The 24,947-nt window shown below is 38.5% G+C and overlaps 1 protein-coding gene across 1 annotated transcript; it reads right to left on the bottom strand.

Annotated features, from left to right (window-relative positions):
- Nucleotides 1-1,991: 1,991 nt before the first annotated feature.
- Nucleotides 1,992-16,962, bottom strand: LOC139720810 (cysteine desulfurase-like). The gene is made up of 12 exons (XM_071632150.1): nt 16,830-16,962; nt 14,081-14,148; nt 13,301-13,417; nt 11,799-11,882; nt 10,348-10,401; nt 9,269-9,367; nt 8,076-8,169; nt 6,728-6,862; nt 6,066-6,223; nt 5,454-5,725; nt 4,728-4,817; nt 1,992-3,601 (listed from the first exon to the last, which is right to left on the bottom strand). The coding sequence occupies exons 1-12, from the start codon at nt 16,960-16,962 to the stop codon at nt 3,538-3,540; spliced, it is 1,368 nt and encodes a 455-aa protein (XP_071488251.1). The 3' UTR covers nt 1,992-3,537.
- Nucleotides 16,963-24,947: the final 7,985 nt, after the last annotated feature.

The raw sequence follows: 24,947 nt of genomic DNA, 5'->3' as shown, positions 1-24,947 counted from the left end.
GCGACACTGAGTAATTTTCTTTGAGAAAACATGTATATTACATAGGTATTCATGATCTCCAATTCTTAACACTTTTTTTTCTTGAAAGAAGTTCACAAACCATGCATCATTCCACACATCCTGTTTCATAAATATTTACACTTTATTTTCAATACCAAAGTCTCTATATTTGATTACTTTCACAAATTTGATTTTTTTACTTTTTACTTTGAAAGTTGAATAACTCTATGAACTTCTAGCATCAGAACAGGCTCATTTTATCTATTAATTCATAACAAATAATTGAAAAAAAAGAAAGAATCTCAAACTTTCCTGATTGAAGTAAATTCCTAGGGAGTGTAGATTATCTACCAGATTCATTTAATGATTGCTTACACTTTACGTATTTGACAATTTGTGCGATTCACTCACAAGATTCAGACATCTCATGACCTTTGTATACACCAAGACTCAAGATTTAAGTTCATTTACTGTATACGCTATATATTTCACGGGGGTTTTATTTTCGCGAATTTCGCGAGTCAGGAGCTATTCCCGAAATTAACAACACGTGAAAATATCACCTTCCAAAATGAATCCCTTGCCTTGATGATACGAACATTTCAGTACCAGTATCACCATGTCACGGCTTACCGAACAGACCATACTGGCTAAGCTTGTTTACGTACATAATAGCACGTCCACGTCTACTTTCGAATACTGTAGAAAGCCAATCCATTTTCGCAAGGGGACCACTCGTCAGAAATCTAGCATGATGGACTTAACCACTTCAAAAATGTTGAATTCTGACTTACTAGTTCGCAGAGTTTGGTAAGTTTTTTTTTTTCATGCAGTGTATACTATAACTAGTATCATTCTTATTTGCTAGTGAGTTGAAATTCACACTTTCTTTGCCACTTCATATTTTCTCCGGTCCCCCAATCGCGAATTTAACCACTCGCGAAAATGTGTGACAGCGGCAATTCGCGAAAATTATAGCGTATACAGTAACTATATACTTTTATGTACATGTACATCAGCATGCAAGGTGAACATTTCTCAGGAAAGAAACAGACAGTGCTGCACCACTCATTACTTGTGAGAAAGGGATATGAGCCACTCTTGCTGGCTATAAAACTTCTGTAACACGATATGTGCTGTTACTATTCCCACCATATGATCAATTCAGGATTAGTGGGAAGTTGTGTATGTTTGTTGATTTCCCCCGATGTCAATCTGGGATTGAAAAAGCTACATCACAATTATAGTTTTGTTTCAACAGAACCACCAACATGACAAGTTTGGTGCACACTTTGGGGACTGCACATTTTCTATGTATTACTACATGTGCTATCCCCCTCCTTTTGCTATACTGAGTAAATATGTTCCTTTGTTTTGTAACATTTTGCAATTATTCAATGATGCACATTTAGTAAGGAAGTGAATGGTTATTATATTCATAACACACATTAATAGATAACCAACTACCTCTCAAAACATGGCAAGCTATGAGATTACATATTGCAACATCACTGCACTCCAATTTCTTTTGGTGAACATCCCCACATTGATGAAATTTATCCAGCAAGGAACTCTGACTCCATGCCAACTAAAAGTTGATTTGAAAGAGATTGTTTTTATGCAGAGGGGAGATGATGTACTGTAGTAGACTTTCATGAAATGTCACCCTCTGTAAACTATAAGATGGCAAATGCTGATTGAAAATTTTAACAAACATGATGGAAAATTGCCAGCAGTGACACAATGAACTACAATACCCAGGCCCTGAGCCTCTCAATTCAAATATTGTTATGTTAGATAGTCCAAGGCAAATAAGGCTTACTGAATGAAATAGAGAGATTGTTTATGCAGAGGGGAGAAAATGCATTATAGCAGATCTTTTGTTCTCCTCAAATGTTTCAATCTTCATTTTAAGATCGCAACTGCTGATTTACAATTTTTGACAAACATGTCAATGATGCAAAATCAGAGGGATTCTGACCCAACAGCTACAGCACTGCCTTCTGGACCACAATGCTACAACCAGACTATCCCCGATAGCTGATTTCACTCAAACCGTGTGAAAATACATGTGATTCCTGTATATTCCCCAAAAGACCATGTACAGCAAAACTTTCCCACATCCAACAAGTTTTTCATCATTGAAGAACTTGTGAGACTGAGAGTGTAACCATTGTTACAGCTGTCACAAACACTTGCACACAAATACAATCAAATCTGTCCATAGTGACCACCTGTCTTTAATAGCCACTCTTAGTGTCTCCCTTGGGTGGCCACTGTAAACAGGTTTGACTGTACTGTAAAGTATATAAATTGGTTCTGCACATGATTAAACTTCCCTTGAAAGTTAAAGCTGCTCTATGCACCTTGGCTGGAAATACACTGTAATTGTCTTTATCTCAAATGCCAATAAATGCCTATCATAATACAGGATAATGTAATGATTTTTCCGAAAACCTAGAGGAATATCACAGTCACACACCAAGTTATCTGGAGTGCATTCCCGATTTGCACAGCTAATGCACTTGAAATATGCTTGCATTGTATAAATATGACCTGAAATGTTATAATCATGTTTACATTAAAAAAAAAAGGATTATACAGGACAATGATAACACTGATCGGAAGAGAGTGAGAACGGTTCCTATAAGCTATGGCCCTAAAAGCCATGCACAGGTTGCATGAGTCTGCAATGTTTGGGGTATCATAGACTTCACAAAATATGAAATAATCTTTAACAGCAGTTACACACAGTTACAAAACTTACAAGTAAGTGCTGCATGAATGTCTTTTGTCAAACTGGTTCGAAAGAATACATATTTACTTGTACATTCCAATATGCACCTGGTTTATACATGAATATATCTATAATATTGTTTTCATGAAGATCTGTCCAACTTTTAAATATTTGACATATCAATTTCGAGAGGTTGTAACTGTGAACTGGCCAATATGTCCAATCCCTTTTTACAACCAGGATCAAGTTATGTCGGCATTTTGTCACTTATTTTAGATCCACCATACCATCTTATCCAGTGACTCACAACATGAAATGTTACTCCTTTTTTGATAGTTTTGAGTGATATGTATGAAAAAAAGAAAAGTAAAATAATGTCACGACTTCTGTTGAGTCAGCTTAATGATACAATGCCCTACGTCCCCTAGGCTCGAACAGCATCATATGGCTGAAGCCTGCAACATGAGATGCTAATTTACATTGCTCAAATCCAATGCTACTGCTTTATATGACACATACAAACTGGAATTTGGAGTTTGTGGATTTGAGAAGGCCGACACTTTGACAATAAATAAGGAAGTATTGCAATAATCAACAAAAAAAAGGAAAAAAAAAAAGAAAAAGAAAAAAAGAATCCGCAAACAGTTTTGGAGTGCCAATAGCAAGGAAGCAGCAATCAAAATGAACCAAACGCACCAGCCTGATGGCACGGTGCAGAATGTCATCTGCTGAGAAAGAAGTGTCCTGTTGTACGGAAGGAAGTAACCCTCCTGGAAAAGATTAAGAGATTTCTTCGTCCACTAGTGCTGTGTCCACTTGATGGTCTTCAGGTCAATGCCTTCTTGCACCATCTCCCAGAGTGGGCTGACAGAGGAAAATTTATGATATATGATAAAAAGAATCATCAACCACATGCTATGTAGAAAAAAACAGTAATATTGCATTTCAATCAACATTGATAACAATTTTTTATATGTTAATTAACACAGAAGTACTATGTAGTAACAAATAATATGGATATAAAGGAGTAATAAAGCTATTGGTCTACTGCTCAGACTTTTAGTTGTTCTATCTTGTCATGTGCAATCCCGATAGACTCTCCTCTCAATGTAAAGAGCATTTACAACGGTCCTTTAGAATAAGTACCTAGCATTGAATATTTATTTGTACTTCGCCATCTGCACTTGTATAGTTATTCCAGAAATTTGTCTTCTGCTTTCACGAATGAAACTAAGGTGATATGCTTAATTCAAATGTTACTCAAGTGTGTTGCTGGCACAAAATGTTCAGTTTCATGCAAGTCCCCAAACTAATCACTCAAAAAATACTTGGAAATACAATAGTGTAATTGAAATGCGCTTTATGAAATTCTGATTCATTCATTTAGTAGGCATGAATAAGGAGGAAAACACACGACACAAAAAGCTGATTCACTCTTGATTTTGACACATGATTGGATTATCTTTTCACTTTCCTATAAACAAACCACAAAAGTTGTAAAATGTCTTATAGTATTTGTCTCAAATTCATCCCTGCTTTGGCCACACACTGTACAAAAGACACAGCATTACTTCCATCGCTTTCTCAATGCTTTCACCGACCACTGAAGTTGGATTACTGACTTCACAGTAAATTTCTGGGAACAGTGCATTCCCATTAAAACAAACAAAATCAAAATTCCAGTCAAAACGAAACAAAAATTCAGGCCGTAACATTTTCTACTCTATGTATTTCTATTTGTTTCGTTATAACAAAATGTTGATATAAAACTGCTGGTCCAAGGACTTCGTTATAATGAGAGTCCACTGTACACGGCTCTTTCCTTTCTCATTCCAAGAATGCCACCTTTTCTCCTGATAGACAGTCAACCCTCTTGATTAAACCTCTTTAATATTATCCTAATCAAGCAGCTAGATATATCTTGATCTTGTGTGTGATACTGGAATTGCTGTCCGTGAACATGACAAACTTTGGGGCTTTTTTTCTTCACCTCATTTCTCTGAGTTGCGTAACCTCCTTGATGCATTTCTCTGCAGTGTAGTCAACTTCTTCTTCGGTGGTAAACCTCCCAATACCAAACCTGTGAGAAGACATAACAAATACATATCAAATACTCTTGATTTAAATGTCATGTACTTTTTGCACATTATTGTTCTTTTTTGTTTTCTCAAGTGAATGTCCTTGGCCTCTCTTAGCTCTGTGGATAACAGCGTTTGTGAAGCAAGGCATGAATCACTAATCATTTGGCAAATTGTGTCTCCTCTCATAACTTGCTGGTCCACACAATCAAAGCTAGATTAATACGCATACTCATATTTTCAGAATGACATAAAAGCATATTTTCATATCTGTTTGTGGGACTGGATTCAAGGCAACTGGACCAAAATGCTTTCTATCACTTCATTTGCCTCAGTCACTTCAGCACTTCCCATTTCTTTCCCTAAAACCACTTTTTATCCTATAAAAGTCGGATAGCATATTGCTTGAAGTCATACAATGACAATAAAAGAAAAACCAAGAAAAAAAAATCATTCACTTCAGTGTTGTGTTTTCTGTATTTCCACTACATAAACTATGGTATTACAGACATGATTTCAGTGCAAAATCACAGACATTGATGACTCAAAGGTTCTGCCATCAGAACTGATAGAAGAGAAACAAAGTCCTGGATAGCCCTTGTCTAAGACAGACCATGGGTAGCTACTGGCTAACTTACCGAATGGAGGAATGAGCCAGGTCTTCGTCAGCACCAATGGCCCTCAGGACGTAGGACGGTTCCAGGGATGCCGAGGTACAGGCACTCCCTGATGACAGGGCCACATCCTTGAGAGCCATCAGCAGGCTCTCCCCTTCCACGTAGGCAAATGAGAGATTGACGCAGCCAGGGTACGTCTCTTCCGGGTCTCCATTACGGATCACGTTCGACAGGGCAGCGTTTATCTTGTTGATCAGACGCTCAGACAGCATGCTGATTCTCTTGTGGTCATACTACGAGAGAAACATAAATTCCTTTATGACATGATACCATGCACAATAATGAATATAGAAAAAACACAAAACAAAACAGTTGCATTTCAATTCCATTCAGATGTAATGAAACAAAAATAACAATATATTATACATCACTTCAACTATTCCCTTGCTGATCTTCCAGCTAATATTCTTGAGAAGAAGTTTACTTTCTCTCTAATAATCCTGAGTAGGTGGCTGGTTGTTTTTCTTCACACTGCTATTAGAATATGGATATACCCTTAAATCCTGCCAAGGAACTGGAATAGATGGTCTCATGGTGTATAGTAAAGGAAAGCATATATGTAAATGAGCGTACCTCCATCTCCTGCTGAGAAATCTCACACGCTGCTCCCATGCCGACCACCAGTGGGGCAGGGAGGGTTCCACTCCTCATCCCCCTCTCCTGCCCACCCCCACTCTGCAGGGGCTCCACTCGCACCCTTGGCCTGCGACGAACATAGAGGGCACCAATGCCTAATGGATAAAATCAAGAGTACCACATGTTAGATCTTCTCATATCAATGAACTTTAACTTTTCTCAAAATGTTTCTTTCACTCAGAAATCAAATGCATTTTGTATGCCATGATCAAAGAGATTATGATAAAGATAAGCACAACAGAAAGAAGTAAAAGATGGGGAAACACACCAGGTTAAAGCTTATTCACAAAAGAATGACTCTTTTTCACAATTAAAACAGTTTAATTTTTCTACTACATAAGCACAACAGAAAGAAGTAAAAGATGGGGAAACACACCAGGTTAAAGCTTATTCACAAAAGAATGACTCTTTTTCACAATTAAAACAGTTTAATTTTTCTACTACACTTCGTGTACCACATACTACCTCCCATGCAGGCTTACATGGTTTACCATTGGAGGTTGGAATCACAGCATGTGCCCTATTAATCTATTATAGACTCTGTAAGCATACACAAGAGTGCTGAAGCCAAGTTATTCATTTCTTTTGCTGTACTCTACCTTTAGGACCGTAGATCTTGTGCCCACTGATGGACATGAGGTCGATCTTCATGTCGTTGACATCCACAGGAATTTTGCCGACGGCCTGAGCAGCATCTGTGTGGAAGAAGACCTTCCGGGCGCGGCACATCTCACCTGTACAACATTTAGTCACAAAACACAACATACTCTTATCTTTATTCACATACTCTTTGAATCAAACACAAGATGGATAACAAACACACACTTCCTATGCCCTTCCTGGATGAATTCTTGCAACAGGGTTTGAGATACGATCTTAAACAAGTCAGATCTGTTACTGGGCACAAAATCTCCCTAATCATTTCCACTCAGCTACTTTGCATGAAGATGATTGTTTTTTTTTTTAATATATTGCTAGGCTGTCATGATAGTTCTTCCTGGAGAAACAGTAATATATAACCCCATGAGATGACTGTATCTTTAACAGTTGTCATATGACATTTGCATGTACATTGAGTGATTGTACAGTGGTTCCGAATGGAAAACTTTGAAACGATCATGTCATATAGTTGTAGCACCACCACCACCAACAACAACAAAAACTAAAGAAGGGTGTAATATACTGTATAAGCTGTTATTTTTGCGATGGTTTAATTTTCACGAATTTCGCGAATCACAGTTAGATCACAAATTTAACAACATGCGAAAGTGCCTCCATGCACTTTGTTGATAGAGCATTAACATAAGCGTCGGCGTCAATTCGAAAAAACATCATCTCGCGAAAATGTCTGTGACATCGCCATTCACGAAAATATCTGTACGCAAAAATAACAGCGTATACAGTATAGGTATACAACATTTGCAAAGAAGTTTCATAGTCAGTAAATACTGATGATTGACACAAGTATTTGGCAAGGCATTGCATACTTCAGCTGGGATGCATCTCTCAAATAGTAGGAGCTGCTCCTATAAAAGTTCCCTTTTTTACACGAGACAGAGGACGTCACTTTTATGTCTTCAACTTAATTTCACAAGATTCTCTACACCTCCAATCATACCAAAAACGTACAAAAGCTCACAAGAGACAGGTCTCTAAGGAAGAAATAAAGTGGTTGTAACTGCTCTGGCATGGTATAGCACTTTATGGACACAGTGCTGCTGCTGCTGCTTGCTGCTGATGATGATGGTGAAGGTGATGGTGAAGGTGATGGTGATGATAATGGTGATGATGATAACGATTGCGTTGGCAATGTGGATGATGATGATGAATCATGCTAATATCCTGCACAGAGCATGAGTGTGACCCGAAAACATGCAAAAAGATGAAAAAAACTGAAACTGCATACCCCCCCCCCCCCCCCCCTCATTCCTCGAGTATGTATCTCACCGATAGTTTTGATGGGCTGCTTCACGCCAATCTCATTGTTGACAGCCATGATGGAACACAAAATGGTGTCTGGTCTGAATGCTGCTTCCAGGTCCTGTCATATAATGAAAAGTCAAGTTTAGTACATTCACCATTCACAGAAAAATGAATGATTCTGTTCCATTATATTACATCAATACTTATCTTCTTGTTCATTGTCATTATTAGAGCATACATAGTTCAGCATTGATTAATCTGATGATTTGAGAGACTTCGTTACAAACTGCATAAATGGTCATGAGGACACCCACTTTTGTCTTAAAATAGCTCTAATGGCTCTGTTACAGCATGAAGACAGTTTGAGGTCTCTTCCAAGACACATTAAGCAATACACTGGTTAAGCATTATACTAGAATTTCATGTATACTTTTTATAACCAAGGTTGGTAATGCATGCATGCTGGGTTCCACTGGGGAGGAGCAGGGAAACTGGTTAGCCTGTCACAAGCTTCTCACAGAAAATATATTCCTGAATTTTAATTGCGTTATACTAAACCTGCCTTTTACATGTGTGACAATTAAACCAGCATGCTATTCCTAGTATAAATGTTATCATATTAAGTCAAGACAGAGTCTCTACTTCTATCTCAGATTTGCATTTTTTTTTTCATCCATATGTTTTCTCCCTTAGGAGTAAACATACAAGACACCATCTGACCAGACACAATTTGAAGCTTCACTTGCCCCATTCAGACTACGCGAAATTATGCATAGCTTCACTACCCGGTCGGTACTGTGCTTAATGTAGGTTGGGCAGTATGACTGCACAAGTCTCCAAAGCTTTCTGGCGAAACTTCCTACAAGCACTTGAGAAGTCTCTCACTTCTTGCAAAACTATGCATATTTCTACATAGCATGACCACACGTGGCTGAAACTTTGAGAAGTTTGTCACATGCTTAGCTCCATTTCATACTGAATAAGCAGACTGCTCATTATTTTGCTCTCTCTTGCACACATTTACAACTTTATAAGTATTCATGGTGGATGCATAGTTTTTGCTCTTGTAGTGCATGCCTGCTAGAGACCAAAACCATGCATAGTTTCATTTTGCTAAAATTATACAGTTTTGTCTGTTGTGCGATCATGTGCTCAAATAACAGGAAGTTTGCCGGGAAGTAAATTACACATAGCTGACCAGGGAAACTTAGTCTTGCCTTGATATCAATGATCCCATTCTCTTTCACTGGCAGGTATGTGACATCAAAACCTTCTCCCTCCAGGACGCGGCAGGAATCCAGAACACACTTGTGCTCCTGGTGAAAAAGAAATTGTACGATAAGATAGCAATCTTTCTACCACAGGCAAATTGTCTTGAGATAAATTGCATAGCTTACACCAAAACCACATACATATACAACTGGAAATCTTAAATTGTTTGTGGCCAACTACTGCACAGCAAAGCACAAAGAGCAGGAGTGTCATGGTGTGTAATGTAAGGTAGACTAATTCAGGAAGACGTAGAGAGTCACATCCAAAAGTTGAGCTGTTCAACTCTTAAGTCTACGCTTGTTAGGGAAGTAACACTTTGGAATCAATGCTTATAATGCTTATTAAAATCATTATGCTGAAAATGCTTCACAATACTGTTTGTGGTACACATACACTATTTACATCATTTTGTTAGCAAGAAAAATATATTGGTTTTCCCATCAAAACAGTCACATGATCAATGAAATTTCAAACTATAAAAGGTCCTGTTTACCTTTGGGAACAGTGATTTAAAAAATGTCAAGATATGATATTTTATGCAATGTGTAGGTCTGTTGTACCACAAAACATCCTATCAAATAAAATGTTCACGATAAAGCCTGAAATATAAGGAGATATCTGTATTTTTCTCAATAAAACGTTAACTGTAGACGGTTCAGTCTGGAAACATTTTATTATAACTACAGCTGTATTGTTCACATTTTGTATATTCAATAATACTTAACATCGATTTTACCAATTTATATTTTTAGTGGTTGTTTCTATCCCTAACTCATATTTTAGAACTATTTTAAAGCACCAATGCTGGGTTTTTGTTTCCTTTGCAAATGGCAAATTATGCCTTTAAGTTCTATGGTTGCTATGAGAGGTGAAACATTGGACAATTTTATACAAGCAGCATACTTTGAATGATCAGTGATCTTTAAGCCGCCATCCTAAATGTACATGTGCCTGAAGCTGTAGCACACACAGCTACATTCTAAATGACATTATGTTATGATGTATGACACATCCCTTTACTTACTGTCTGGGTTGTGATAACATGCTTCTTCTTGGACTTGTAGAACCTTGCCAGTCCCTGCACATAAAAGGAAAAAAAAAATTAGACACAAATAAAGAAGATGTACTTCTTCTTTACCCATTATACCATTACAAAATCATCATCAAACATTGTCACCATAATTACAAATTTTCAGTCAATGTCAGTCTACACAATAGTCATAGTACTTGGAGGCAACAATGGATCCACACCCATTTTTTTCTGAAATTTACCTTGAGTACGAAGATCAGTCTAGACGCGAGCATAAGATGACAGGCTTAACCCTAACTAGGCCAGGCTATTCAGGTAGATCAGATCTCGGCCGTCGACCGCGCGATCGCGACGAAAATTGGCCTATGATGTAATTTAAAGTACTAGGATGTTAGATTTTCAAAAAAATTATCATTTATGCTAAATTATGCTAATTTATGCATAATGATGCATGAAATCAGACAATTTGGTATAAATCAGTAAATAAAGCTCAAAATGGGCCCATTTTTTGTTTAAATATTGTTTTTAGTGTCCTAAGCAAATATAAGAGAAAAAAATTGTGCCATCAGAAAAAATTTCTGAAGTATTTTATTGTTTTTGTGAATTTCTTATGTATTTCTTTGTTTTTTTCGACTTTATGTTTTTCATTGTTTTTTCGATGAAACTTGTCCGCGACATTCTTCCGAACAAAGAAATATACTATTAATTGATTTTAATCAATAAAACCCCCCAAATAATCATGCTTTTATGAAATTTGCCTGTAAGAACAGTTTCCATTGAAATTGTACATGAATTCACCTTTTTCAGCAATTTTTGGTCTGACATGCACGTACATATTTATGCGCAACTTCGGAACCGTGCACCCGGGCATCCCAAATTTGGTGTCAAAAGATGCGGGAGACTTGAAAAAAAAAGTCATGAAACGTCGCGGCGATAGCTTTTTGCATTAGCGACACATCGCACGGAACATCGGGGGGGGGGGGGGGGGGGGGGGGCCCTCGGAGGCGCCCCCCGGCCTAGTTAGGGTTAAAACACATTCAAACACAACACATGTCTCACATGCATAGTTTGACTCATATAGGCATTATTTACATAGTCCAAAAACATTTTCACCAGCAAAGAAGCTCATGAAGGAGTCTACACGTGTAATTATTAGGAGAATACTGATTTATCTGGAAGACATGAAGCATCTATACAATATGTCTTCTCACACATTAGCGAGTTTCTGTGTATATCACAGAGGTATGTACCCATTACCTGAGCTCATCTATGGACACATTTGTGATTCTGATTCCTGCATGTAGATATTTCTGATTTCACTAGAAAATCAACTTAACATCAGATTCATAGATACAGTATATAACTCAATTGTGATCCACAGGATAATGAAACATAAATTGTTATTGGATATTTCTCCAAACATTGGTATAATTGAATTTTCTCACCTTCACAGAGATATTGTTGGACTCTGTTGCTCCACTTGTGAAAACAATTTCTCGAGCATCCGCCCCTATCAAATCAGCAACTTGCTGTTGGTAGCACAATAGACACAGAGGAAGATGTAGACAGACTGAATATAAGTAATAACTATGTGCGTAGAGATTGAGTGGTACATGTAACATGTCACTATTAAGATCGTGTGTTACATGCCCACATGCAGCCAGAGATAAAAACATGCACATATCGTACTGGTAATGCTGCAGCTAACTACTTACATACCTATGGCACTTGCATTCTTAAAAATGGGTGGACTAAAGATTCCACTCAGATAAGTCAGTAAAGGTTAAATTAGGAGTACTCACAAGATATACATGATTGACGGCCCAAGGATGAAATGGTGTATGTGTAAAAAGCAAATTCAAGAGGTAATTTGTTTACACGTCATCATCATATCACAAAAAAAAACATGTTCCAAAGTAGAAGAATTTGAAAAGTTTACAAGCTTTTTTTTTCTTCCATTATTCATCAAATGTATCCCTCATGACACATCACGTTTGAGGTTTTCTTTAAAGGGGATGGCTAGTAACTGATCAGTGGGAATCAGTGGGAATGCTGGGGGATGATTGTTCCAATCCTTGTTGGATTCATTTAGGAGTACATTATATATCTATTGTTGTGTGAAAATTATTTGCTTCAGAATGATCTCATATTCAAGTAATGTGCAGTTCAATGTTTCCAGGTTAGCATGCCTGTACAGTGACAGGGCATTAAACTGCAAATAATTTTCACACAACAATAGATATATAATGTACTCTTAAATGAATCCCACAAGAATTGGAACAATTATCCCACAGCATTCCCACTGATTCCCACTGATCAGTTACGAGCCATCCCTTAAAAAATGGTCTAAACTGAATCAGACAGACCAATCACCACTCTATATAAGACATCATCCTGTGGGTAGAGACTACTGTCAAGACAAGCGTAGAGAATTGAATTTAAACTACATCAATATTTATTGTTGTATCTACTTGTGAATTGTTTGGGAAGAGAAGGCATGATTACTGTTCAAATATGGCTTTCAAAAATGATGGCCGGTGAATGCAAGGCTCTGGGCTTTACAAGAATACGTCTTTTCATGTGAGACAACTCTGAAATCCATAGACCTTAATCACCAAATCCTATCAGAACCTCTAACCAATGATGATACTGACTGCCAGCATTCATTATCATCTCTGAAATTCAACTTCACTAACTCAACCTGACCGACCACCAGTGTGAACAGTTACTTCTCTTACTCTAACCCGTTGACGACAGACTGATTTTGCTTCAATACGCATTTCTCATAACCGCCGCTTGCCCCAGTATACTTGGGCCTAGTCCTCAATGGGTTAACCATCATTTTAAACCTTTAACTCTTAACCCGTTCTATATGGGAACCTGGTGATTGTTGTAAGAAGTCTATGGGGATTTCAGAATTCAGCATGGAACGGGTTAACTGTCTCACCTTCCTTGCAAGCTCCACTGCCTCCTCTGATTCCCAGCCATACTGGTGAGTTCTGGAGTGAGGATTGCCGTAGTATGTCACGGAGTAGGGCATCATGGCATCTAAGACTCTTGGGTCCTAGTAAGTAATCATCACAGTTATTACAAATATTATCAAATAACTTTACTTACTTTCGCCAGCCATCACGCTTTTGTATAAAGGGCAAGCATGCAAAGCATGTTTTACTATTTTCTGGAAAACACACTGTGATCACAATTTTTGCTGCCTGCACATATTCTGTGATATCTTTATATTTTTATTTTTTGTTCCTTCCTAGTTTAGTGCCCTAAAAATATTATTCCCTTTGTTCTGCCATCTTGGAATTTGACGACTCAAAATTATACAGATTATGGGAAGTTGCCTTGGGGAAATACCATGTTTTTAAATCAATAATTTAGGGATTCTCACCTATCCCCTTTAAACTCACAAATGTTAGGTAATTGTAACACTTCAATAAGTCAAAGCAATGCATACAACATACCTCTTTTTTTTTTCCATTTCATTTCAAAATGACATTGAGTGAGGATTTGTGTGCAGGACATTGAGAAACTTGTGAGGTAATGACATCTCTACATCATCACATTTGCATACATGGTGTTATCAACCACTACAACTACTTCCTGAAAGTGAAAAATCTAAAAAATCTCGAGCATGGAGACCATTCTGCTTGTTTTATTTCAGTCTATTCACAGAAGCTAACTTGTACAAATGCAGTGGGATTGCGCTTTAACATTTACTCACCAGGGGTGTGGTGGACTGGGCATCTAGGTACAGGGCTCTTCCATCAACACTACCATCTTTTGACTGACCTGTAGAAGAACATACATATGTACATTCACATGTTAGTTATTATTGGGAAGTATAATTTGCAAAAACAAACACACACAACAAAATAATAAGTGAAATGTATGTTTCTCTGTAACATGTTACTGGGACAGAATGATAAATGATAACAAAAAGAGTACCCTGGTATGGGAAATGTTTGTATTAGTCCATCATTCATGAATGCTGAAGGCTACCATACCTTGACAAAGCATGTTGGAATCATGGCATGGCTACATTTCAGTTCAACCACAGTGAGAAGTGATCAAGAAGTAGAACATCTCCCTTGAAGTATATTACTATTTTTACCACATATGCATACATTCAAATAAAATTCAACCAAAACACCATCCATAATTTTCACTACTTGCATGACAGTAATGTATACGGCGGTTGGAACCAATATATGCGCTAAGTGATTTTGATGTAGACCCTATGCATTCAGCAATAATCTTTATTTATACGACAATAATAATTTCATTACCTACACTGCTGCAGACAAAATAAGACTGTAATCTGACAGTGTGAGGAGACTGAGACTTGTGCATATGCCCAAGTCATCAATTTAATTGACATATTGTATCATCAATGACAAGTATTGCCATTTGAGGGGTCATTTTAATGACAGTAAGATGTGAATTGCCTCCATAATCAAAACTCCATGCCATGGCCAAGCCATCTTGTCATGTCATCAGTTCAAACCCCTGCCTGCAGCTGGTGGATGTAAAATGTAGACCATTGTAGATCTACCATGCATATTTACTTGCAGACTAGTATGGTAATTTAAACATAAAAGTAAATTTAGATTGGGTCAGGTCTAGATTTCTATCTAGATCACTAGTAAATTACACTGGTATGGTAGCTCTACATGCATCGACCACCCTTTTTGAAACCGACTGCGTAGTTTTGGCACACAGAACGCTTAGTACGCACTGCACTGCGCGCACAGCACACAAAAATGTATTGGCTTTGACCGTTGCTGAGGATGTGTGGGAAAACGTGAAAATTAACTGTTCATTAATGGTTTTAATCAAGGACAAAATTTCAAATGAATATTCTAACCGAATCGTAATGTAATGTCAATGCATTTTCCAAAAAGCTTTGTACAACACAGTGTTTAATACAATTTGGTTTGTGTGTATTGTCAATACAAAAACAGTGGTTGATCTAAATAAGGAGCGGCACGTCAGGGAGCTGAAAAGAGACCACGCAAGTTCGACGGCGATATTTTTGCACTGAAACTTCGAATTGAAAGTGGAACTACAGCATTTGATAGTGCTGGATTTTCTCAATCACATAGGTCAAGTTTTTACGTGAATTTCAGTGTTAAATATTCTTACTAAGCAAATAAAAATTAGGTGGTCGATGAGTAGTAGGTCCAACCATACAGATAGTCAGAACAGACGATGTTTATTAATAGTCAGCCATGCATGCCCATCTCCGGAAAGTCCCTAAGCTTTGCACTGTCATCAACTGCGGATGTATTTAACTAACAAAACTGCACACATCCAGAGGGACGTTATAGGTGATCAATTACACTAAGTCATGGCAGTCGATGTTCATCCATGCATAGATTCTACTAGTTGCTAGAGTAGCGGACCCAGTTAACAGTTTGCAGCAGGTTAAGGCCTTTTCAAGGGTATTTAGTAGTATTCTGGTAAAACGGGCAACAGAAATTATTATTATTTTTTTTTTCATTGGAAGAGGTACCAAAGGCCTCTTGACACCGCATCACAATTTTGTATGGTGGACAATTACCCTAGTCACAATAATCAATTTTATGCAGAAAATCTGCAACCACCAAGAGGACCCGGTTTGTGGCAAGGGGGGTCCAGTATGCAGCACCCCACACAAAAATGTCCCCTGATTTCTTCAAACATTAAAATTTTGCAAAAGCCAAATATTTTTTGATGGTCCAACTAGTTTTCATCTTGTTAGAACACTTTATTTAGATTCATTATCTCGATCCTTCATGATTTCATAGTTTTTCAAGATTGCATGTAAAAATATTTCATCAATTTCAACCATTTTGACATGTAAAATAGCACTATGTGCAATGTGTGTAAATCCCATAGGGGTGCCGCAAACCGGACCCATCCCTGACATTTTGGTCACTGTTGCCATCCTCAAAACTGACAAAGGTAATGAATTTTAGAATATTGAACACAGTTACACAAGGAATCCTTACCACCATGCCAGGCCTCTATAGTCTTAGTAAGATTTTGTATAATTACTATAAAATTACTATAAAGATACAAACAAGGGATGATGGTGGTTGCCTAGCAACAGAACAAAATCTTAACGTTTTGTTGAGAAAGTCATAGGTTATTGCCTTTTTAAAAACAGCGTGACACAGTCACAGACGGTTTAAATTAGAATTATGAAGGCCAGGCATCAATAATATCATGCATCATCATCCGAGTTTATATTTCATGATTCTGATATCAAAAGAAAGCTCTTCAGTTGCTCTTCAAATAAAACAATTTAGAAAAAAATATCCGTCTACTTTTGAAGATAATTGGTTAGATATTCCTAGGCGGTGCCACAAACTGGACCCCTGGGACAAACTGCTGCCCAGACTCTAACTAGACATAGTTATAAATTTAGTGTTTCTGGCAACCCTTGTTGACGAACATAAATACAGATATATGGGACTACACTGACTCACTGGCTACTGTCGCAGCATGTCGAATCCTTGAACATGGCGGTCCATGAGGTTTACCCACCACTTCTGTAAATAAGGGGAGAGTCTGCAAATTCCTTACAGATCGTGATGAAATTCTGGCCACTGTGGGAATCATGACGGCGGCTTCTGGTACTTCTGGTAGAGTTCTAATGTCAATTTACAGCACGTACTAATATTTTGTTGGTGTCCACGAATTATTCTTACGAAATAACACTATTGCTTAGCCTCCAGTTCAGACGCTTGCAGACTGATGCGATGGTACTCGTTGTGTGGCGAGTCCACCTCCCTGCTTGTGACAGTACCACATGCAACAGTGCATGTAATGGTGCTTTTTGTCACAACCCATGCATGGTTAGTTGGGAGGGATCCCCCCCCCCCCCCCCACACACACACATTTTTGTTTTGTTTTGTTTGTTTGTTTGATTGTTTGTTTGTTTGTTTTTTGAAAGCATGCATAAAACCTCTCTATTTTATGCAGTGGCGTATCTAGGGAAAACGGCGCCCGGGGCAAGCGCGAAAATTGCGCCCCTAATTTCTGAAAAAGTGTTCAATCCCAACCCCATCCCGGTAGGGACTTTACAGAAAGTCCACACGATATGCTTTTTCAAGCACTTAAAAGGGGTCTTTTGAGGGTGATTTGAATGTAATGAATTTTGATAAATTTTGGCGAGCGAGCGCAGCGAGCGAGCCGAAAATTTTGGTATTTCAGCTTGCAAACCATGGAATTCTTGTCATTTTTTTGCTAATCAATTCTTACAATTCCAATCAAGATATAGTGACGGCCTTATTGATAACGATTTATACCAACAAACTGCATGAGGAATTTAAAAAGTACTCGAAATTAGTATGCGCGAGTTAGCCGAAATTTGTATATTTCCACGTAATCATCACGTTTTGTTCTTATCTCTTTTTTCTTTCTTTTTTGATAAATTTTGGCGAGCGAGCGCAGCGAGCGAGCCGAAATTTTTGTATTTCAGCTTACAAAACATGGAATTCTTGTCATTTTTTTGCTTATTAAATCTTACAATTCTTATCAAGATATAGTGACGACCTTATAGATAACGATTTATACCAACAAACTGAGGACATATAATACTAGTACTCTAAATTAGTACGAGCGAGTGAGCCGAAATTTGTATATTTCCGCGTCATCATTACGTTTTGTTCTTATCTTTTTTGATTTTTTTTGCGCCCCCCCCCCCCCCAGACAATATGTTTGAAACCGTTGGCGTCCTCTCTTGATCCAATCGCCGATCGCTTCAGAACGAATGAAATTGCAGCCGCTGCTCCGTGTAACATTTTTCCTGCTTAATATAAAATGACATGTGTGAACATAATAGACATTGTCATTTTGTGCGCGTCATCGTCACGTTTTGTTCTTATCTTCTTCTTCTTTTTTTTTTGGATAAATTTGGGCGAGCGCAGCGAGCGAGCCCAAAATTTTTTGTATTTCTACTTACAAAACATTGAATTCTTGTCATTTTTTGCTTATTTAATCTTTCAATCCTAATCAAGATATAGTGACGGCTTTATAGATATCGATTTATACCAACAAACTCTGGACTTGAAAAAAATACTCTAAATTGTACGAGCGAGTGAGCCTAAATTTGCATATTTCCGCGTCATCATTACGTTTTGTTCTTATCTTGCTTGAATTTTTTTTGCGCCCCCCCCCCCCCCCATATTCGAAACCGTTGGCGCCCTCTTTTGATCCATTTGGCGATCGCTTCAGAACGAAAGAAATTGCAGCAGCTGCTCCGTGAAACATTTTGCCTGCTAAATGTAAAATGACAGGTGTGAACACAATAGACATTGTCATTTTGTCCGCGTCATTATCACGTTTTGTTCTTACCTTCTTTATTTATATAAATTTTGGCGAGCGAACGCAGCGAGCGAGCCGAAAATTTTTGTATTTCAGCTGACAGAACATGGAATTCTTGTGTGAACACAATAAACACTGTCATTTTGTCTGCGTCATCATCATGTTTTGTTTTTATCTTGTTTGATTTGGTTTTCTGCCCCCCCCCCCCCCCACCATTCTCCCTCCCCCCCCCCTTCCGGGCGAGTTTTTTTTTCTTCTTCTTTTCTTTTCTTTTTCTTCTTCTTCTTCGTTTTTTTTTTCTTTTTCTTCTTTTTTTTTCGTTTTTTTTTTCTCGTTTTTTGCGCCCCCAAGGAGTGGCGCCCGGGGCACGTGCCCCCCTTGCCCCCCCCCCCCCCTAGATACGCCACTGTCAGGGGCGGATCCAGGAATTCCGTAAAGAGGGGGCGCGTTTACAAAATTAAAGGGGGGGGGCGCACGCACCCCTCCCCACCCCATTTTTTCTTTTTATTTCTTTTGTTTCAACAAAAAATAAAGGGGGGGGGCGTGCGCCGGTTGCGGTCCTCCCTGGATCCGCCACTGATCTTCACCCCTCTCCTTAAGGCATTATTTATCCTTTGCAGATGAAACAAAAGCCTAGCTTTAATTAGTGCTCTGAAATAGTTATGAAATGTGCTTAGGGATAGAAACAACCAAAGTAAAAAAAAAAAAAAAGTAAACCAGTATACTCAATTTTAAGTATTCTTGAATGTACAAAGTGTGATAGTTATAATAAAAGTCTTTCCAGAATGAACCATCTATACAGTCATTGTTTAATGAGAAAAACAGTGATATCCCCTTTTATATTTTAGGCTTTATTGCGAAACGTTTATATGGTATATAGGATGTTTTGTAATACAACTGACTATACACAATCTATGCATCAATAATGTGATAACTCGAACATTTTTTTTTAAATCGCTGCTGCCAATGGTAAACAGTACCCTTCACAATCTCTTGCATTCATTCAACTGTCCTTGGCAGTTTATACGGAGGAATAGCCAATTAATCGTGGCTTCTACATGAGCCAAGGCAATTATAGAACTTTTTTGATATCCTATAGGCCTATACAAAAAAAAGTGCGAACTGTGAAGTTTAGTTCTGAGTATTCTCCTCCTACACAAAAAGAGCTATAGGATATTGTCTTGCGTTTAGAGGCCCATAAACCAAGAGCTTGGTTAGAAAAATATTTTGGCCATATACACATCGATGGAATCATATCATAAGCAGAAACGATTATGTTTCCCCTCACCCATGCACACTCTCGCTTTCTATAATACAAATAAACACAAGTAGAGGAAAAAGAAAGGAAACAATTTTGCCTAAAGCAAAAGAAAACAAACTCATGTTAGACAATATTAATCAAAGGAGGAGGAGGAGGAGTATGAGAAGAAGAAGATGAAGAAGAAGAAGTAGAAGAAAGAAGAAGAAGAGGAGGAGGAGGAGTGGGAGCACTGAACCCGTCCACCGAATCCCACCCCTTTTACTAGCATAACTCGTATCGCAATGGTAAGTGTTTGATGTCGTGGATGTGAAAGTGTTGATGAAAAAGAGCATAGGCGAGCCTATAGTGGTGTGATGGGGATAGTATCTTATTATGTGGCTGTTTTTGTTGTTGTTTTGTGTATGTGTGCCGCAGATCGGGCACACACTAAAATTCGTGGGCGTGTCACATGGCTAGCATCAAGGAGCCAATATAAGATTTTTGTGAATAAACCAGCGGAGGGTTGTGAGGCCGTGACGTCATCCTGGATATTTGCTTGTATGATTGTGACCAAAATCATTTAAAACTTTTTTTAATCCCACTTTGATGAAATTTCTACACCATTGCCTTTTACTTTTCACCTCTTATATCAAAGTCAATTTGAAAATGGAGCATAAATCCTCCGCTGGAAATGCTTAGCTATAGAAACAACATCAATATATAGATCAGTGCTTACTTACTTTGCTAAAACTTAATTTCCCTTTAAGAATACATTTCTTCTAATCCTTGACAGCAAAGATGCCTACAAGTCCCATACGCGGTAGCGAATACTTGACAAAATTAATGATTTCGGCAAAATCATGAGGAAATTAAAGGAAATATAAATGTTCGGCGGTTATTCAAAATCAGAGTTGAGTTAGGGGCACTGATCTCTCTGATCACTGATCTTACTCGTAGAGATCAGTGGTTTGGGCGCTGGTCTAAATTCAAATGCAGAAAATGAAGGGTATATATATATATATATATATATATATACCCTATAAAGAGCTTATTGTATTTACAGGTCAGCCTATCGGTATTAAAGGACAAGTTCACCTTCATAGACATGTGGGTTGAGTGAATGCAGCGATATTAGTAGAGCACATCATTGAGAGTTTGAGGAAAATCGGACAATCCGTTCAAAAGTTATGAATTTTTGAAGTTTCTGCTCACTCAAGGCTGGATGAGAAGACTACTATAGCTTGTGATGTCACATGAGTACAACGATATAAAGAAAGAATAAAGAAAATTCAACATATTCTCACTTTTCTCGCATAACAAAAGAACACTTGACTTCTCTCTTTCAGAAGGCAGGGGGAATAATATTACCCCTAACATATGTCAGTAACAAGTCGAAGAATATTAATGTGCGCTTAAATCAAAAAGTAAAGTTTTGTGAAATTCTCTTTTTATTTTCTTTATATGGTTGTACGCATATGACATCATACACTATAGTAGTCTTCTCATCCAGCAGTGACTACGCAGATACTTTAAAAATTCATAACTTTTGAACGGATTGTCCGATTTTCCCCAAACTTTCACTGATAATGTTCTACTAATATTGCTGCATTCACTCAATCCACATGTATATGAAGGTGGACTTGTCCTTTAAAATGGTGATATAGTGAATTTCTCTGATATTTAATGTCAATGAAACACAACTATTACCTTCGATGTACTTACAATCAGCTGCAACGTGGCCTTACATATCGTCACAGCCTAAGGGAGATGTGTCTGTGACTTGCTTTGTACTGATTGTTATCATTGTTTTTGTATATCATACGGACCTGCTGAAAAGCAGCAAAACTGCTGAGCGCATTATTAAGCATTATACCCATATTCAAAACAAAAAGACAAAAACAGGTCCCGAGTATAGAGTGGATCAACGTTGAATTCAAAGTTCTCTCTTTAGTACTCTGACTCATTCTGTTTCGATTAAAGATTACTAACTTATGTATGCAACTCACACGTATAGGCCTATATTCACTCTAAAAACACCCGGGTCAGAACTGACCCGGAAAAGGGTCCGTTGGGGTCACACTCCGTTCCAGGTAAAAAATGACTCGGAATTTGGTCATGAAGCCCCGGAATGGGGTCACCCTGACCCAACTCATGACTCTGAATGGGGTCATATCTGACCCCATTCCTTGTCATTTCTGGCCGGAACGGAGTGTGATCCCAACAGACCCTTTTCCGGGTCAGACTAACCCGGATGTTTTTTAGAGTGTCAGAACCAAGTCCCCCCCCCCCCCCACTCCGCATTATACGTCACTCACATGCACATCTCACATGTTATTGTAGTCGTACATAGTATACACGTCTCCGCACGAAGGGGAACAAGAATGGGAGAGAGGAAGAAAATGAAAGAGGGAGCTCTAATTGACCGATTCTGTGACGCGCTTTGTGTATTGCCGTCCCCGCCCCCCCCCCCCTCCCCTCTCCCCCACCCCCTCCCTTCATTAGCAAGCGCACGGAATGAAAAACTGATGCATGGTTGTTCTAGCCAATAGGCGTCTCGTACTGATTGCGCGGCGAATGCTTGCTAAATGCGCGAACCTTAGTTACAAGTGCGCGATAAACATGTTGCCCGGGGGGGGGGGGGTGGGGAGAGGGGGGGGGGGGAGGGGGGGGGGGTAAGCTGGGACACCGCAATTTGAGCTAATGGCTGCGCCCAGTGCCACAAATTGTCTGCTGCCCTCAACGAACCCGAATCGGTCAACAGAAGAAAAAAGCTGAAGTATAAAGAATGAAGTATATAATATCTTAGGAGAAAATAGAAATAAAGGAAAAATAGGAAAAAGAAAAAATCAGAGAAAGAGGGAAAATGAGAGAAAGGTAGAAGAGGAAGAAATTCAGTCAGAGAAGACGATGAAATAACAAGGGGAGAATATTGTGAATATAATAAAAAAAAGAAATTTATACAATTTATTATCAACTGCACGATATAGACACTGGTCATACAATATCGCAGTAATATATCAAGACACTGGTCAATAACAACAACATCAACAAGAAACAAGGCAAGTGCCATAGTGTGTTTCGCCCATTCGCGTACAAGAAATTGTACGCGAATGGGATATAACAGATTAAAAAAAGATATATAACAGATAAAAAGAGATATAAAAGGGTAAAAATTTATGGCAAAAAAGAAACGTGCCATAAAAAGTTAACATTGGGCCCTTAAATTTCATTGACCCCTGCCTGTGACCTTTGACCTTGTGGTGAACATCCACTCCCCAAGGGACATCTACCATCCAAGTTTGGTCACAAACGGACCTATGGATCAAAAGTTATGACCCATAACAGAAATGCGCCATAAAAACTTATCATTGGGCTCTAAAAGATCGTTGATCCATGCTTGTGACCATTGACCTTGTGGTGACCATCCACTCCCCGAGGGACATCTACCATCCAAGTTTAGTCACAAATGGAGTTATGGATCAAAAGTTATGACCCATAATGGAAATGCGCCATAAAAACTTAACATTGGGTTCTAAAAGTTTGTTGACCCCTGCTTGTGACCTTTGACCTTGTGGTGACCATCCACTCCCCAAGGGACATCTACCATCCATGTTTGGTCACAAATGGAGTTATGGATCAAAAGTTATGACCCATAATAGAAACGCGCCATAAAATCTTAACATTGGGCCCTAAAGTTCATTGACCCCTGCCTGTGACCTTTGACCTTGAGGTGACCTTCATACATGGTAAAATGTGAAACTTTGTGTGACCCCTCTTCCCTCGAAGTTTGATTGCAATTGAAACCCAGAGTAAAGAGTTATTGAAGTTTTTGTAGCGTTACGGACAGACGACGGACGGACAGACGCCGCAGGCGATCCCTTAGTCTCCCCTCACCTCCGGTGGGCTCGACAAAAACGAAGAATAATCATAAACTCAATACGGCAAAGTTATCTGACATCAATGTTATCATCACTGCATTACTAACAGGAGCTCATTGCAATTGTGCAGTGTGCATATAGAAAATATATGGTCGCAAAGAATAAATACGTACATTTTGTAAGAGGACAGAATAACGAGGCACATTTTGATATATAGTACTTCGACTGCAAGATGAAAATGTCTAGATGCCGCCCCGTCCTCTCAGGCTATGTTGCAATTAAGAATGACCCTTCACTTCCATTTAGATGGAAGTTCATTGATTTTCACCTTTGCACAACTGAAGTATTTCCCAGTTTCTGTCCATTATTCACAATTAAGTCACAATCATTACTCGTTCCAAGTGGGAGTTATGATCGGAAAATAGTTTAGATCCTGCCAGTGGCTGTTGATGTTGCCTTTTTATACCTTCCATCCCTGCCAGTGCCTGGGGCATCATCATAATCATAAACTATATCAAATATCAACTATCAAGACTATATCAACAACAATTAAGTCTAGCTGAAGTCATTGCTTGAAAGCGAATTTTTAATCATCTCTGTATCATTTTCGTTCAGTGCAGTCATTTGAATTCAAGTGATAATCTATTGTCGATTCATTTCCATCATTCACCCAAATCAAGATAAAGTAACATCGATCTTTCCAAGATGATATCATAGGACTAGAATGATATCATAGGCCATTGTTCATCAACCTTTGACCTTCAATGTTCATTGATGATGGCCATGATACAAGCAGCGCATGCATACCGATCATTGACACATCCGATCCATGTACTCAAAATTGTGTTACGCATATTTTGAGACGTAAGGGCCGACGTACGGACGTACGGACAAGCCGGGAACATTCTCCCGGCGCCCTTCAGGGCGGAGGGGAAAAAAGGACTGATTAATCAACAATTTTCCTGACACAAGCAGAGTTTTCAAACTTACGCTGATCACGCCCTTATACGAACGTCCATTCCTTCTTGACAACTGATCATGCCATTATTGCTAGCTTATCAAGGCATACACGCATCCAAAGATTCAACATGGGCAATCACAGCGGGTATATAGGTTGAGCCATAAGGAAACATAATAATCATAGGTAACCATAAGATTAG

This window comes from Diadema antillarum, unplaced genomic scaffold (genome assembly GCF_040938485.1).
Source record: "Diadema antillarum isolate AM-2024a unplaced genomic scaffold, OU_Dant_1.0 scf00000012, whole genome shotgun sequence".
NCBI lineage: Eukaryota > Metazoa > Echinodermata > Echinoidea > Diadematoida > Diadematidae > Diadema > Diadema antillarum.
This window is presented reverse-complemented; position numbering and strand designations above follow the sequence as displayed.

Bases quoted from the DNA above. Each gene is read 5' to 3' on its own strand.
- LOC139720810 (XM_071632150.1), bottom strand. From the start codon at position 16,962: ATGATTCCCACAGTGGCCAGAATTTCATCACGATCTGTAAGGAATTTG. The intron at 13,418-14,080 runs GTGAGTAAATGT...ATTACTTACTAG, and splicing joins CCCAGTCCACCACACCCCTG to GACCCAAGAGTCTTAGATGC. The intron at 6,863-8,075 runs GTGAGATACATA...AATGTTGTACAG, and splicing joins GCAGCCCATCAAAACTATCG to GTGAGATGTGCCGCGCCCGG.